Genomic DNA, 14,353 nt, shown 5'->3' on the forward strand with positions numbered 1-14,353 from the left:
CCATATTTATAGCAGTCAATTCTGACTCAATTTCAAAGGATCCCATTTTCTTTTCTGGTACAAGAAATTTTCAGTTGTACCCGAAGTCAGGAGCGTAACATTACATGGCCGTACCTCAAAATTCCTGGGAAACATGTAAAGCTGTGAGCCCGGCGAATAATCTCTCCGGCCGGGTCTTATTGCCGGCCCATCGGACTATGAAAGTAAGGGAATAGTGAGTGTATTAGTAAGCCTAAGTCGACTGCGTAGCTGCCTTGCCTGATATGACATTATATTTCAGACCTATCTGCTTGAATAATTAACAGTCTTACGTACTTCTTGTAATACGACTGATTAATCTGGTTTTAAAGGGTCGGTTTAATGTCATTAAATGCCAGTGTTCGGCTATCCATTTCATTCGACTCCCTATAATTATATTCTGAATAACAAATGGGTCTTAATCACACATAGTAAGCAGAAGGACTTAATCCTGTCAATCAGGCGGCGCCAGCTTCGCCGTTGTGCCAGTAATTCATTTGTACGCTAGGTTACGCACCTAATCTAATCTCACGATCCATTATCAGAGCACATTGGCTAAACCACTCCAATCACTGACAATTTACGTATTCGTTGAAAAACTTTAAATTATCTCCCTCACGTACTTGCCCCAACCATCTCGTTTAATATGAATGCAATGCGAAAGAATGAAATCATAATTTTAATAAAAAAAACGAAGATAAAATTTTATACGTCTAGACACACAAGCGATAAATTATACATTAAATCTAATGTTATAGTGTTATTTATGTTCAAACTACGAAGAAAGAATTAAATTCCTTCAATTCGGGTTGAAATGTTTATTTGAGTTGAACTACTCACTAAACTATTCCAACTTTGACGATGTTTAACAAACAAAGAAGGGTGTACCGCGACTCGCAGGTCGCAACTTAAGAACTTTATAATACCAACAACATTGTGCAACATCGCGGCTTTGTACTTCATGTTTCTCTGAGTAACACACAATAATGTACATGTAAACACTACTGAATTTTTAATACGCGAATGAATAGCGAAGTATGCCTACAACTCAATTATAACCACAATTAGTTCTGTGAGTATCATTTACACGGATCAGAACGCGCCGCATTGACCTATTTGCATTAATAACTACAATATACAGCTTGTTCTAAATGGTTCCCAATGTTAAGCTCGCGCGATAATCGTGTTATTAATAAATCGTTGGACCTAAAAGCTTTGTCCAATTTTAACCACAATTTCAACGTAACATTTCAGAATTAATAAATATTTGTTTGTGTCACTTCATGTGTTTACATTTATAAACGCCTGCCTCTTAATTTAAATTATTATATATTTTGTAAAAGTGTCAGAAGTTAAAATGAGTTACTTTGATTTTTTTCAACACCCTGTTTATATTGTTATCAAATAACTCTTAAGACCTTGTATCACAACACAATATAGTAACCAAAAGGACCGCATCTTAAGTACACTTCAGTCTCAACCCAGTCGTTCAGTGGCACAGAAGTCGTTTTAAATTTAAAGCCTTAAAAGCGTATCTAGCTCCAGCATTAGCGACGTAAAGAAATGTCTGCCAGAGAATATCCTAAAGTGTGGAGTCATTTTGAGCGAATTGTTGAAGATGGCAGGATGTTAAAATTTGAAATAGAAGACATACCGGAAAGTATGTGGAGTACCGCAGTCGAGTTTATGTTGGGAAACTACATCCGTGAGGACGTGTGGTGGAAGTCTGCAGGTAAGAAGGAAAACAATAGTAGGCACCAACGCCTGTCTGCCATTAACCCGTCCCAAAAATAAAGAAACAGCTATCTTACTAAGCCGCTAAAAGCTAAATTAGGATAACTTTTTGCAATTACTGAAATCCCGTCTTCTGTAGTGCACAATTTTCTCGCAAGAAAATGCGTAGTCATTAGCAGTACTATGACCCGCGCCACCGCCCAATTATCACGGAGGCGAGAAAAAAAACCTGAAATGTGGTGTCATTACGACCCTTCTCGAATGTTTTCTTGATGGTTGACTTTTGAATTTTCAACTTTGTTTAACGTAATCAAGACAACTGAATTAATAAAACCGAGACCGGAAAAAAATCGTCAGAAGAAAAATGTTGAATCCAAATATTTAGAATCCAGTGATTAAATTCTCAACAGATATAAGTTGAAGATTACAAAGTTCGACTTGAAGTTCAAAACAGAAAGTAGCTTGAGCCACATAATGCTCGCAAATTAATTTTTCTTTTATTGAATTAAGTTAAATAACTTGGTTATGAATACCAGTAGGAATTTAATTATGTAGGCATTATGTAATTTATGAAGCAATGGGATGATGTTCAGTAACTTTGCAGAAACTTGTTAGATTTGAAACGTATTATTAGAAGCGGATAATTAATCTTTAGTCACAACTTTCTGCTGACAGGCACAGCGCAGGATTTGGATGCCGTACAAGAATACCGCGTGCTTCTGACATCGATCATTAGGCAGAAAATGAGCGTAGCGTGCTTCCTCGCCGAGGGAGACGGTTCAGGACGCACGCTCGTCGCCGTCAACATGTGCTTGCCGCAGGAAAAGGGACGCTTCGTTGAACACAGGCCGGTAATAACGGTTGTCTTACCTCCTTTAAGCCTTCCCTTTTATTAAACGCCTTAAATTTTCCACAAGTAGTTCTGTTTTTGTTCAACGAAGACTAAAATACACTTTACATTTTCATAAAACCGAAACCTTTTGTTTCTAGGTACGCTTGTTGTCTTTCCTGTTATACAGTGCCTCTAGATCCATTTCCATTATTTTCTTGTTTGTACCTATTCGAGGTCGACCTAGTTTGCACCCATCAACTCATCACATTATTCAGATGGCCTATCTTGAAACTAATGGAAATACTTTTCATATAAAAAGAAAAAGGAGTGCCGGAGTTTTATCGTAAAATTAAAATCTTTTTAATCGCAGGTTTTTACATGAATATTTTCATCAGGATTTAAAGTTACTGTAATTTCACTGTTATCATCTTCATACCAACAACATAATATTTAATCTACAATATTATTACTTTACAGCCGAAGTCTAAAGCGGGTTTATTATCGCTGCGAATGTTCGCCGAGGCTATGAAAGTGACAGCGATTTATGATAAATACAACATAAACGCGTACCTCATGGGAGCAGGTCTATCTGTCGCCACTGAGTACAGGGGCCTGGGCATAGCCGTTGAACTGCTGAAGGCAAGGTAACGCTTTACCCCTTAATTCTAGTAATATGACCCTTAGCACATCCTACCTTTCTACTCGTATTTGAGACCCCGTCTAATGTCGGTCAAAGTGGTAAAGATCACATTTTCAAGGATCATATTACCAACCTTACGAGGATCCTGACCCTCACCATAAAGAAAAATTACCCTGAAAATAGTAATATTAAAAAGCATGCAACTTTCTAAAATACCCCTCTGAACAACAAAAGTAATAAGAAAATATATTCAGTAAGTTACACAAACTACTGGGTCAAAATCGACGAAGTTGCAAGTTAACAAAAATACATTCAGAGAACAATTTGCAAACTGTGCCGTCCTAGCGGGCGAGGGTTGCAACCGCAAATGCATTCCGTTGTCAATATCTACGAAATTCAATCCGCATGAGAGTTGTATGTGCGAGTATACATTTAATATTTGCTGTTCGTAGGCAGCCGAAACTAATAGCTATAGCTCCATTAACAGAACAAACCACCTCTATTAACGATTTCCCTGCAACTTTGGTTTTCAGAATAAATCTGTCAAAGGGTTTGGGTTTTCGTGCAACAGGCGGCATATTTACAAGTGCAAAAGCACAAAAAGCAGCGGAAAAAGCCGGAATGGAGTGTTTGTACCACATACCATACAAGAAGTTCGGAAAACGTTGTAATATCGTGTTTGATTCAGATGCCGAGGATCTGAAGATATTTGCTGTCCGTACTGAATAAACAGATGAACATCGACTACAGTTTTTGTAAGCAAAATTAATATTCAGATTATTGGGATTTGAAAACACACAAAAACCTGTAATTGCAAATGTCTGAAATATGACTTATTATTATTTTAATGTTTAAGTTATTTATTTCTTCAAAAAGTATTTTTAGTTTACATTAAATTGTTTCAAACCCACATTTTTTTAACTACCTTTGTAAAAAATACCCTTATTATAATTGAACATAACGTGAGTTGTAATACACCGAAAATAGAAATTAATTATGAAACTTTAGATTTCGTGCAACATTTTATTCAATGGGAATGATGTCAGGTATTAATATAGTTATACAAAATAAACCGAAATACCTTAAACAACAGCATTTATGTGATGAAAATGTTCAAAATATTCCTGTATACATTTATAAAATCCCCAGCTCACATTCAATTCGAATGCACGGACTTTTTGTTACTCAGAATTATTCAACATTGAAACGAAATTAATTTAGAAGCTATTTCACGTGCGAAATAAATCATAAACGCAACATACCTAAGTAGGTCGGTATAGGTACCTATAGCGCACTGTTGCTAGTCTCCTAATGAGATGTGTAATGACTGGATGACGTATAAAGACCAAAGACAATCTATGACGTCAGGTGCATTTTGTTAATGGCACCCTCCCGTCTGAAAAGTAAGGTTAGGCTACAGAATATGAAAAGCACTTGCACTCCATAACAAAATCCTAGATATACGGCCTCCTTTATAAGAGAGATAATTTGATTATCACTATAACTTGAACAACAACTGGGCTTAGTTACACAACGTATCATTTTAGTTTTCAAACAATTGAGTACTAACTGTATCGTGAAGTAACATCGTTAAATATAAGATGGAGAATATAATAAATTATATTTATTGCCCTTATTTCTGTGAAGGAACTATGTGTGAACAAAATAAAAGTGTATCTAAAAGACATCAGATGCAAGTTTTAAGGTTATGTTTCAGTATTAGTACCTATTGGGAAAAGTGCGGATACAAATAGAATATTAAGTGAGTTTAAAAATATTTAGGGTTAGAACTCTGATCCCAAATATACTTGGTAAAAAAGCTAGGCAGAAAGCTAAGCTACTCACTAAAATTGTATGACTATCCCACTGTAGAAACATTTATATTTAAATTCATCCTATCAATGAAACTGTCTAAAATCCTAGTTAGCATACTTTTTTAATTATCGATATACAAATAACATTCCACTTTGCACTTCGAACAACTTTCATGGTGGAGTGCAACGCAAATAAAAATGTAATTAAATTTATTGTCCGTACCAGTGTTATTCAATCAGAAAACTTTCCCAGAAATGAAAATTACAGTTTAGTTATGGAACTAGTACTTGGTAGTGGAACTATCATAAAATACGGAACGGTAATAATTAACTCTCATCGCTGATGGCAATGCTTAAAGTATCGTAGCAAGGATATCTGCATCTTGTAATAACGGCGGTCAAGTGTGGGTCATACTTGAAGATTCTGTTCAAATAATATGAATAGGCAATTTTTTATCTTATTGTTTATATATTTTTAAATATAGCTATCACGGTGTATAAGGTACAGTCTGGTGGTTAAGGTCGGATAGTACAGCGCCCTAGAACGTACGTACGATAGTACGTTTTGGAAGGCTCATCGATGCGTAAAAGCGTTTTTGATCTAAAAAAGACAATGCGGAAATATTTATTAAATATTAACAACAACGTATGCCGAGTGCAATTGGCAACTGATAAATTTCTGAAGAAGAAATATAATGCTTCAATAAACCACACGGTGTTCTAACTATGTGCGCCAGCATTATATGACATTAAACATATAGGTAACAAAATTATTTTAAAAAATATTGAAGAAAAAATAATGTCATCCATCGTAGGTATACGTAATACCAAAAGTTTTTCTTCTCATGAGTAATTCGTTCAAGTCGAGGTAGAGATAGCCTGTCAGGAAGTTGGTAACGAGAAATATTGCCGAAGGCGGGCAAAATTTAATCATACCTTTTAAATATACTTGAACTTCAACCGTACTCGCCATGTCTGCCCTTGGGTTCTGAAAATGTATATTTGTGTACTGTATGTATGTATACAAACAAACTCATAACTTATTAAACGCCCTTATTCATTCGATGCTTTTCGTTTCAGTACTCGAGAACTAATTATGTAGTTAGACTTGCCATCACTATGATTTAGCTAGCTTTAAACTTTACCACAATTGCTTCGACGTTTTGAAAATATTCTATAAATTCTGAACTTTTTAGTACTTGTCTTTGTTTTTATTTGTAAGTTTTTCTTGCCCTCTTATACCTAATACACACTCGTGTCTTGATATAACTACACAACACACAAAATAGGAGTCGTTCTATCCTATACAAAATATTAGCATGTCTTAATATTTTCGCCAGTAAATTAATTAAGATAAAGAGCGGGCGATAGCCAATGCCTGAGTTTAATAACGGTTTATCGATAAATATTGCTTTATGGTAATACGTTGCGGTGTATCGTCAAATAGTTATTAATTTACGAACATTTCAACTATAAAGTTTTATAGAATCTGGTATTGGATTTGTATCAGAAGAACTAGGATATACCCTAACCAATTGACGTCCTAGAAAGTGCCAATTCCCAATTTGAAATTTTATGTTTTAATCACCTAAGGATTTACAAACTATGTCATGAAGTAATATGATGTATAAAAATGGCTTGTAACTATTCCATGAACAGAACCTTTTCAGAAGGCAAATCTTCCTTTGAACTCTAATTTAATACTAATTTAATATCATTACTTTTTTTTCTCACACATTGTAATCAAAATCCATACTTTACCTGTATTTTAACTCTTGATTAATTTGCCGTGCCCGAAAATGACCACAATAAAAATGTTACATGTAATTCCATTTTCTTTACACATTGTAGAGCAGGAATAGAGTATTTAAATTCAATTAAACCTCCTTTTTCGCTAATTTATCTCGTAATTTTGGCAAAATACGCAATTAGTTGTTAGACCATTAACGACAACAAATGGTATAATGACCGCAGCTTAGTTATGTTAGCCAATTTCATGGGCCTCTGATGTATAAAATATTTAGGATTAAGTACCACAAATTGGCAACTGTTGCCGTTTGTAGCGAACCATTTGATTGAGTTCACTCATTAGGGAGGTTAGTATCTGCTAACCACGCTTGCTGCCAATAATGTTACCCAGTAAATCAGTTCGAAATTTGTCGAATATATACTTGTAATGCGAATAAACTCATTAGTAAACCCATAAATCTACTCGCATCACTGAAGGTTCCGTACATATAGGTTTAATAACATCTAATTTGTAAAGAGTCTTTTCACTTTATTGTTTCTTGTGGCAATTAAATACATCATCTGTGAAAATTTCAACTGTTTAGCTATCATGGTGCATGAGATGCAACCACGTGAAAGACGGACGGAACACAGCCAAGCCAGTAATGGCGTTCCGTTTCACCCTTTTGATGCGGAACTCTAAAAGTAGCTTCTTTTATTTATTTATTTTAATTCTGTATCAATTCTCTAGATACTCTAATAAAAAACGATTATGTTATTTTCTTTTGAAGATAGAAACAAACAGAAAGACAAACCGGTTTACTTTGACATATATAATTTTAGCATAAAATAATGCAAATTTCTCAAGTCTCATAAATCATGCTTAAATACGCCAATGTTACACGTGTCTCTCGTACCCGAATATCTATGAGCGTCATACGGAATGCCGGTGGAATTGAAAGCGGATGTACATCGACGCTAATGACAGAGTTGAAGCATTAACTACTTGTCGGTAACTATCAAACTATAGCAACTTAGTTGTAATGTTCGAATATTCGTAAGACGTTCCATTGCATTTTGTCTAAAGGTAAGAAAGCGCTTCTAAAGCGGCAAGCATTGTATTTACGCTGTATGTGGTACGAACAGTAATTAAAGTTGTGATTGTTTCTTTTATTACACGCAGTGTTATAAAAATACCTTTTTACTACAATCAAAATGGTTTGTTTTTGTTGTGGTTTGTTTAGTGTTTCTTGCTTCTACCTATTTTGATACGGTTCATTTGATATGTTAGGAATTGATGCAAATACATTGTACGAACATTGAAATGATTTATACCAAGTATTCGTTTATGCTAAAATGTTGGAAATCTTTTTATCAAACATATTTGCTTTAAAAAAACACAAATTACTACGGTATAATTTACCTGAAAGCAGAAAAACAAATAATCATTTCATACGTTTAATAAAATTGATTGAAAATTGGAACAGCTCGCACGTAATTCTCTGATAAATTGTGTTCTGAGAAAACAAGGTTCACTGACACTATAGATAGTACTGACAACTTCCATAAAAATGTATTGAAGTCTGTTTTTTAAGCAATTTCTACTGAATATAATTAATACGCAATCATATCTCTTACTTAATCATCGATCCTGAACGAATTTCTTCTATTAACGAACTGTTAAACGAAAATGAAATATAATTATGTTTGAGGAAGCTTAAATAAATTGCGTCCTTTTGAATATCAAGTTCACACTCCAATATGAGTTCATAATTATTTTAGGGGCCGTCTTTGTGAGAAAGTTAATTTGATATAGGCGCCCTTTAAAATGGCTATGGAAAAGGTAAATACAAAATTACTGTTAATACATGTTTTAAAGTGGGAAGAGAGGCTCGCTTGGGTTGACCGGTATTTCTGGTACCAAGAGCTAGCTTGCCGTGCTTCGGAAAGCACGTTGATTCCGACTGGTATACGGCCTTTGATAGTAGTTAAGTCAATAGGTTCAATTCGGGCTCTATAAATCTAGCAGAAGCATACTGTGAAATAAGTACCTATGCAAGCAAAATTTAGAGTTGTATGTTTCTATGAGTAAGGCAGTAACCTAACCGAATCTTTGCCTACGATAATCTAAAACAGAAATTGTTTTTGATGTAAAACTTGTTTCATAATGCATTTTACACACTCTAAGGATAGCAATACTTTATTATAAATCCTCGCGTTCGCAAACCTAACTAGTAAGCTAATATTGATCCGGAGTAAAAGCCACATTTAGCCGGGATTTCAACAGCAAAACTATTGCGGTCCAGCTCAACGCGTTCCGATCAAATCGAAACAACTCCAACAATATCCATAAAGTGTTCCGACCGAACAAGACGTGTATCGGGTTTGTTTGAAATCGAAACTTGTGAATAGTTCTGTTTGACGGCTCATGTCGGTTGCTTTATATTGAAGAGATAAATTGACATCTGACCCCCGTCCTCAAAGCACATTTTATTGAGCTTTGAATAGTTGAAAACGGTTACACTTGTAAGTATCTGGGTTTCGTTTGAATTGTATAAAAAGAATGAGGAAAACATTTAACGAGTATTTTAAGGGATAAGTGAAAAGCTGCCTGGTTGGTGACCATCTTTCTATAAGTATTTTTTTGTTTTTTACCTAATAAGATTTTGGAGTTGTAGCAGAAAGATTAAGTTAATTCGTACAAATACCTAAATAGCCAAGCTAGCTTCAAACCGAACTAGACCCAAGAATAGGGACATCAGTATTTAATACATTCACTGCTACGATACAAAGTGTTAGCCTGCGGGCAAGCCTATTTCCATTTATTGGACATGTACTACTAGATTAAACCAATTCCTAAGCTGTGACCTAAAATTTAGCATTCAGAACACACGGAATCCCGAGTGGTATATGTGAATCAGGCATGAAGTGACTAACCTTTCATCTTCTGGCAGCTCGATGTAAAGTGGCAGAAGGGTGATGTTTCGCAGATAGAGCGGGTAGTCGCCGGCAAGGTACGTGTGAGAGATGTCTGCGAGCGATCGGTTGAAGACCCGCACGACGGCGGCGGCCGACGGCGGAGCGGCGATGCCCACGTAGAAGGCGGTGCGCGCGTCCGCTTGCAACACGCGCAGTTCGCGGCCAGCGGGCGTGGCCGCCAGCACCGCGCACGCGCACCACGCATACCACGCCGCGCACGCCGCCGCCCGGCGCGCGCGCATCCCGGCCGCGCCCAGCCTCACCGCCCGCGCCCAGCCCGCCCCCCGCACCCCGCATCGCTCCGCGCCATACCCACAGCCCGACCAACACCATCCACGCTCAACGTCCCGTCGCACGCCACAGACTCACCCACAAACACATTTACTCAGTATCTATTTACAAGTGTTCGATCGTTCCTTCTAACACACAGGCCGATGAAATGTTACTTTGACACTGGTCTATGGACGGTGAAGCATAATTTTATTCATTCATTTCTTTGCCACTGTTAGAACATGGCTTATTTCTGTACCTGTAACAAAAGAAAAACATCATGTAGAAACTATGTTAGTGATTGTATATCTTTATCTTACATAATTACCCACATATCTTGTAGCTCGATCGAAACCTATCTATCTGAATTCTGACAACTTCCATAGTTCCTTGTAACAAGCTACTACTAAGAACGTTATATCTAAGTAAAGCAAAACATCACGGTCAAAAACCAGGAACAAGGTGATTACGAGCAAGTAAAAGTAGCGACAGTTTAATAAGAGCCTTCGGTAACGAGCTCGCATCCACAACAGGTACTCGATTTAAGTAACTGCTGGATAATCTTGTTGGCTGCCTAGTACCCATTAATTAATTTATGTTTAACGTTATCACACTTTTTGTCGGCTCGTCCGCCGTCGAGCTCAATTTAGCTCTCGACCTGCGCGCCTGCGAACACTTGACGCGACATAACCTATTTATTTTCACGAAAAGCGTGTTCAGTTAACGTCGCTCATTAATTATTTGGATTATTCTAAGTAAAGCCGCAGAAACCTCTGGTAGACGGGAGTTTGTAATTTGATCCCCGGCTTACACATATTCTTTCACACCGTCATCTCTAGGTTATTACGTGACATGCACTTAAGGCCTACATAATTAGTTTTATGGCCGTACACTTAACGATGGAACACTTTCAACGTTATGGATATTAGAGATCATAAACCAATCATGAAAGTCCTTAGCCTATATCAAATACTTCCACTTAATATATGCGCTAAAATTAAAGCATAACGAAAAAAAAGTGTATCCGAACATTGTCACTGAATTTGATAGACTTTAGTCGATGGTTAAAGTTCAGACTTATATAAATAATAAGCTTTGACGCGGTTCCCGTTGTTGGTTTAAAACTTTTTTGTTTAAAATTGTAATATATCCTATTATTTGACGAGCATTAAAAAATGTATAATTAAGTTAAGGAAGGAGGAAATATAGTATTTTAAACAGGAAACACCCACGTCACGTCCTCATCGCCGTGTCTTCACGGTAGTACTAATTGAAGTGTTGTAACTACTGAACTATCTTTACTTTCAACTTACGTGTATACGAATAGTGTTGTATAATATTTCAGATTAATTAAAACTTTCCTTGAAACAGGCAAGACGATAAAGATTCATGTAGATCTTCCGAGACTGTGGGATCGAAAGCATCACTTACTTCAATATTTGAATTGAAAGAACAAATTCTAATTCCCGTTCTATATTTTATTCGTTCAGAAAAGCTTTTTATTCATTAATCGAATTCTTCGTATTTTCCTTTGATGTGAGTTGCGTACATTTTGCGAACGGTTTTAGTTTCAATTACATGGGATTAATTAATTTAGCATTTATATGTTTGCAATTGAATGCTGCGTTCTCAACTGGACATGGAAATTACCTAGTTTTAATTTGAAACTGGAGAACGGATTATTTACAAGTTACGAGTAGTTGATCGAAGTAATGCAATTCAGAACACGACGCGGGTTAACACGAAGTCTTTACTCGGTCGAGATACGAAAGAGTTTAGTTCCTAACTACCATGATGCCGAGAGCTTCAGCAAATAGACTACACAATTGGTGAACTATACGATACGAAATCGGATACTTGTTTATTGACGAAATTCGCTAGAATTACTACCATTGTATTTAAGACAAAAGACAAAAAAAGATAAAGGTTTTTGGCATCAAGAGTATAGATAATATTTAAGTATAGATATAAGAATACTATGTACTATTTTCGTGCCACATATGCGTATATACACAGTCCGCAGTAGCAGGTTACAAATTACGCGTATACAAATTACGTTTTTTTTTAGACCGCTTAAAAATTTAATATTAATTAAATAACCTCCTCCTTTTCGAAGTCGGTTGTGGACAAGGAAAAAAAAATATGTCATCAGTAACAAGTACGTACCAACGAACGTAGTATTAACCAGTAATTTGTCAGAGATTACACGAATTAGTTCCATGTTAGTGGAACTCCGTGGAGCTCATAACTCCTTCAATTTCATACATCTCAGGCCCGACAGTAACCCACTCTAATTTGCATTGTTTACTGTTGCACAGACAACGTACTTAACAAAATTTACTACACAGAAATACTCGTACAGAATGAAATGTTATTCTTCGTATTCATGATTCATAGCCGTCTAACTTTGTGTCTGCGGCTGAGGCAAGTACAGTATTTACAACGTTATCATTGCTTGATTTTTGTTTGATAAAATCTATAATTCTATGAAAATCTATTTCAAACGTGATTTGTATGTTCTTTATTGACAAAAAATGTTTCGTCCCACAAAAATGTCTTTTAAAATGACCGATATTAAATTTAGTATAAAGATTGAACTCTATAAACAAGCGTGTATGAGGAATTGTAGCCAACTTAATGAATAAATAAATGTAAGTTGAAACTGAAAAGAGTTTTAACAAATTAATTACAACACGGCTTTTGATTTCCCACTAGCAAGTATTTGACGAATCGTTAAAGCTTAAATTGACGGCACTTTCACGTTGGAATAAGCCTCGAGGTTTCCACTAGCGGCCAGTACAGGCTCGCTGTAATTGAACAAGTACCAGTAGTACAGCTGTGGCTAAATCAACTTATAATCACCGAATTTTCATGTATAATTTTTACTTGACCAACTAGAACAAAATCTGCGGTTTTTTTTGAAGTCCGGTACAAGTTTTGGTCTGGTTTTTCTTTGTAAAAGTATTAAACAATTTTTGGTTGGTAATTTAGACTTAAATGTTTTTTTTTATTGCAAAGTTTTGAGTCTCCCGCAGCTGGCAGCATTTACTTACAAAAAAATCTTTTTTTAGAGCTTATATAAAAGTAGTTTAAAACCATAATGTCTAAATAAATTATTGGCCTGACGTAATTTAGCAGACGACCAACGAAAATCTTTGAAGTAACAAATAACAAGCGACATACGTTCGATTGATTTCGACGAGATGACAAGTTGAAGATTTCCCAGTTCACTAGATAAGGATCTAAGAGATTTATCGAGCGGTAGATCGAGCGATAGATCGGAGCTTAACATAACGTCGGGTCGATCTTTTCAATAGATTTATCCGTAATATACGATAAATGGTTAAAGATACTATGACGTCAAATGTGATACGAACGCTGTTAGTTAGTTTAAACCTAAAGCAAATTACAAGCACCCTTCTTGCCGCTCAGCGAGCATAATTTTACTTAAAATTACAGTAATTTACTCAGTAGCAAATATGTAGTGTTTGAGTTTATCATTTGCATATTAAAGTGCCTGAAACTACGCTGAATATGATGACTTTTATGTGACAGTCGTACGAACTTCTGCGTATGTTCCTTTCGTGTTTTAGCGAGGTATTTAACGTGGTTATGCTGCAGAGAAGCTTTGTTGCGACTGTTTAATAATATATTCTTGGAAGTAGGTATCTACATTTTGAGACCTACTTCCTGGCAATTAGTTGATCCGCTTTAAACCAAAAAATTTTGACTGCACAAATATACGAGTGGTTGAATTAAATGCCAAACCGACGTCGCGGGTTCGATTACCGAATAGGACAAGCTTTTATGTGATCCACGAATGTTAATTCTCAGTGTGTTTGTACATGACTTGTACATTTCTGAAAAAAAAAATTCGTTGATCCGAGAATAAGGCAGAAGAAAAAGAGAAAAATCGCGCAAAACTGTACTTTGACCTATCATGACTCAAAGCACAATGCTTAACGTCGCCTTCATTAATTAACGAGCACGACATGGTTTACTTCAGAGAAGATTCTTCACTCTAAGCAGTTAATCTATTAGTCTGACCCATGATTGAATGGACGGCCACTAGACTATAAAATGAATTAAAGTATTAACTTGATAGGAGTCGACTCTAGCCATACATCAAAATCTAAATACAGTCAGTGACATGAAAACAACTGAAAGGAAAGTTGAAAATTTTTGGAAGACGATTTAGGGGCAAGTCATCCATCATAACAGCCCAACAAAAGATAATCTCGAAAACAAAAATATACGCAAACAGAAATAAAGGATCGTAAAATATACGCTTCAAATTTTACCCTACAGTTGATGTTCAATTTGAATCAAATCATGCAT

At 35.9% G+C, this 14,353-nt stretch overlaps 1 protein-coding gene across 1 annotated transcript; it reads left to right on the forward strand.

The window, feature by feature from the left end:
- The first annotated feature begins 1,581 nt into the window (after window positions 1-1,581).
- LOC113502451 lies at window positions 1,582-4,092 on the forward strand. The gene is made up of 4 exons (XM_026884023.1): window positions 1,582-1,750; window positions 2,428-2,603; window positions 3,062-3,228; window positions 3,758-4,092. The coding sequence occupies exons 1-4, from the start codon at window positions 1,582-1,584 to the stop codon at window positions 3,951-3,953; spliced, it is 708 nt and encodes a 235-aa protein (XP_026739824.1). The 3' UTR covers window positions 3,954-4,092.
- The last annotated feature ends 10,261 nt before the right edge of the window (window positions 4,093-14,353 follow it).

Source organism: Trichoplusia ni, chromosome 17 (genome assembly GCF_003590095.1).
Source record: "Trichoplusia ni isolate ovarian cell line Hi5 chromosome 17, tn1, whole genome shotgun sequence".
Lineage (NCBI taxonomy): Eukaryota > Metazoa > Arthropoda > Insecta > Lepidoptera > Noctuidae > Trichoplusia > Trichoplusia ni.

Excerpts from the sequence above, each read along its gene's own strand:
- LOC113502451 (XM_026884023.1), top strand. The coding sequence starts at position 1,582 with ATGTCTGCCAGAGAATATCCTAAAGTGTGGAGTCATTTTGAGCGAATT. Across the intron at positions 2,604-3,061 it reads GCTTCGTTGAACACAGGCCG|CCGAAGTCTAAAGCGGGTTT; the intron begins GTAATAACGGTT and ends ATTACTTTACAG. Across the intron at positions 3,229-3,757 it reads GTTGAACTGCTGAAGGCAAG|AATAAATCTGTCAAAGGGTT; the intron begins GTAACGCTTTAC and ends TTTGGTTTTCAG.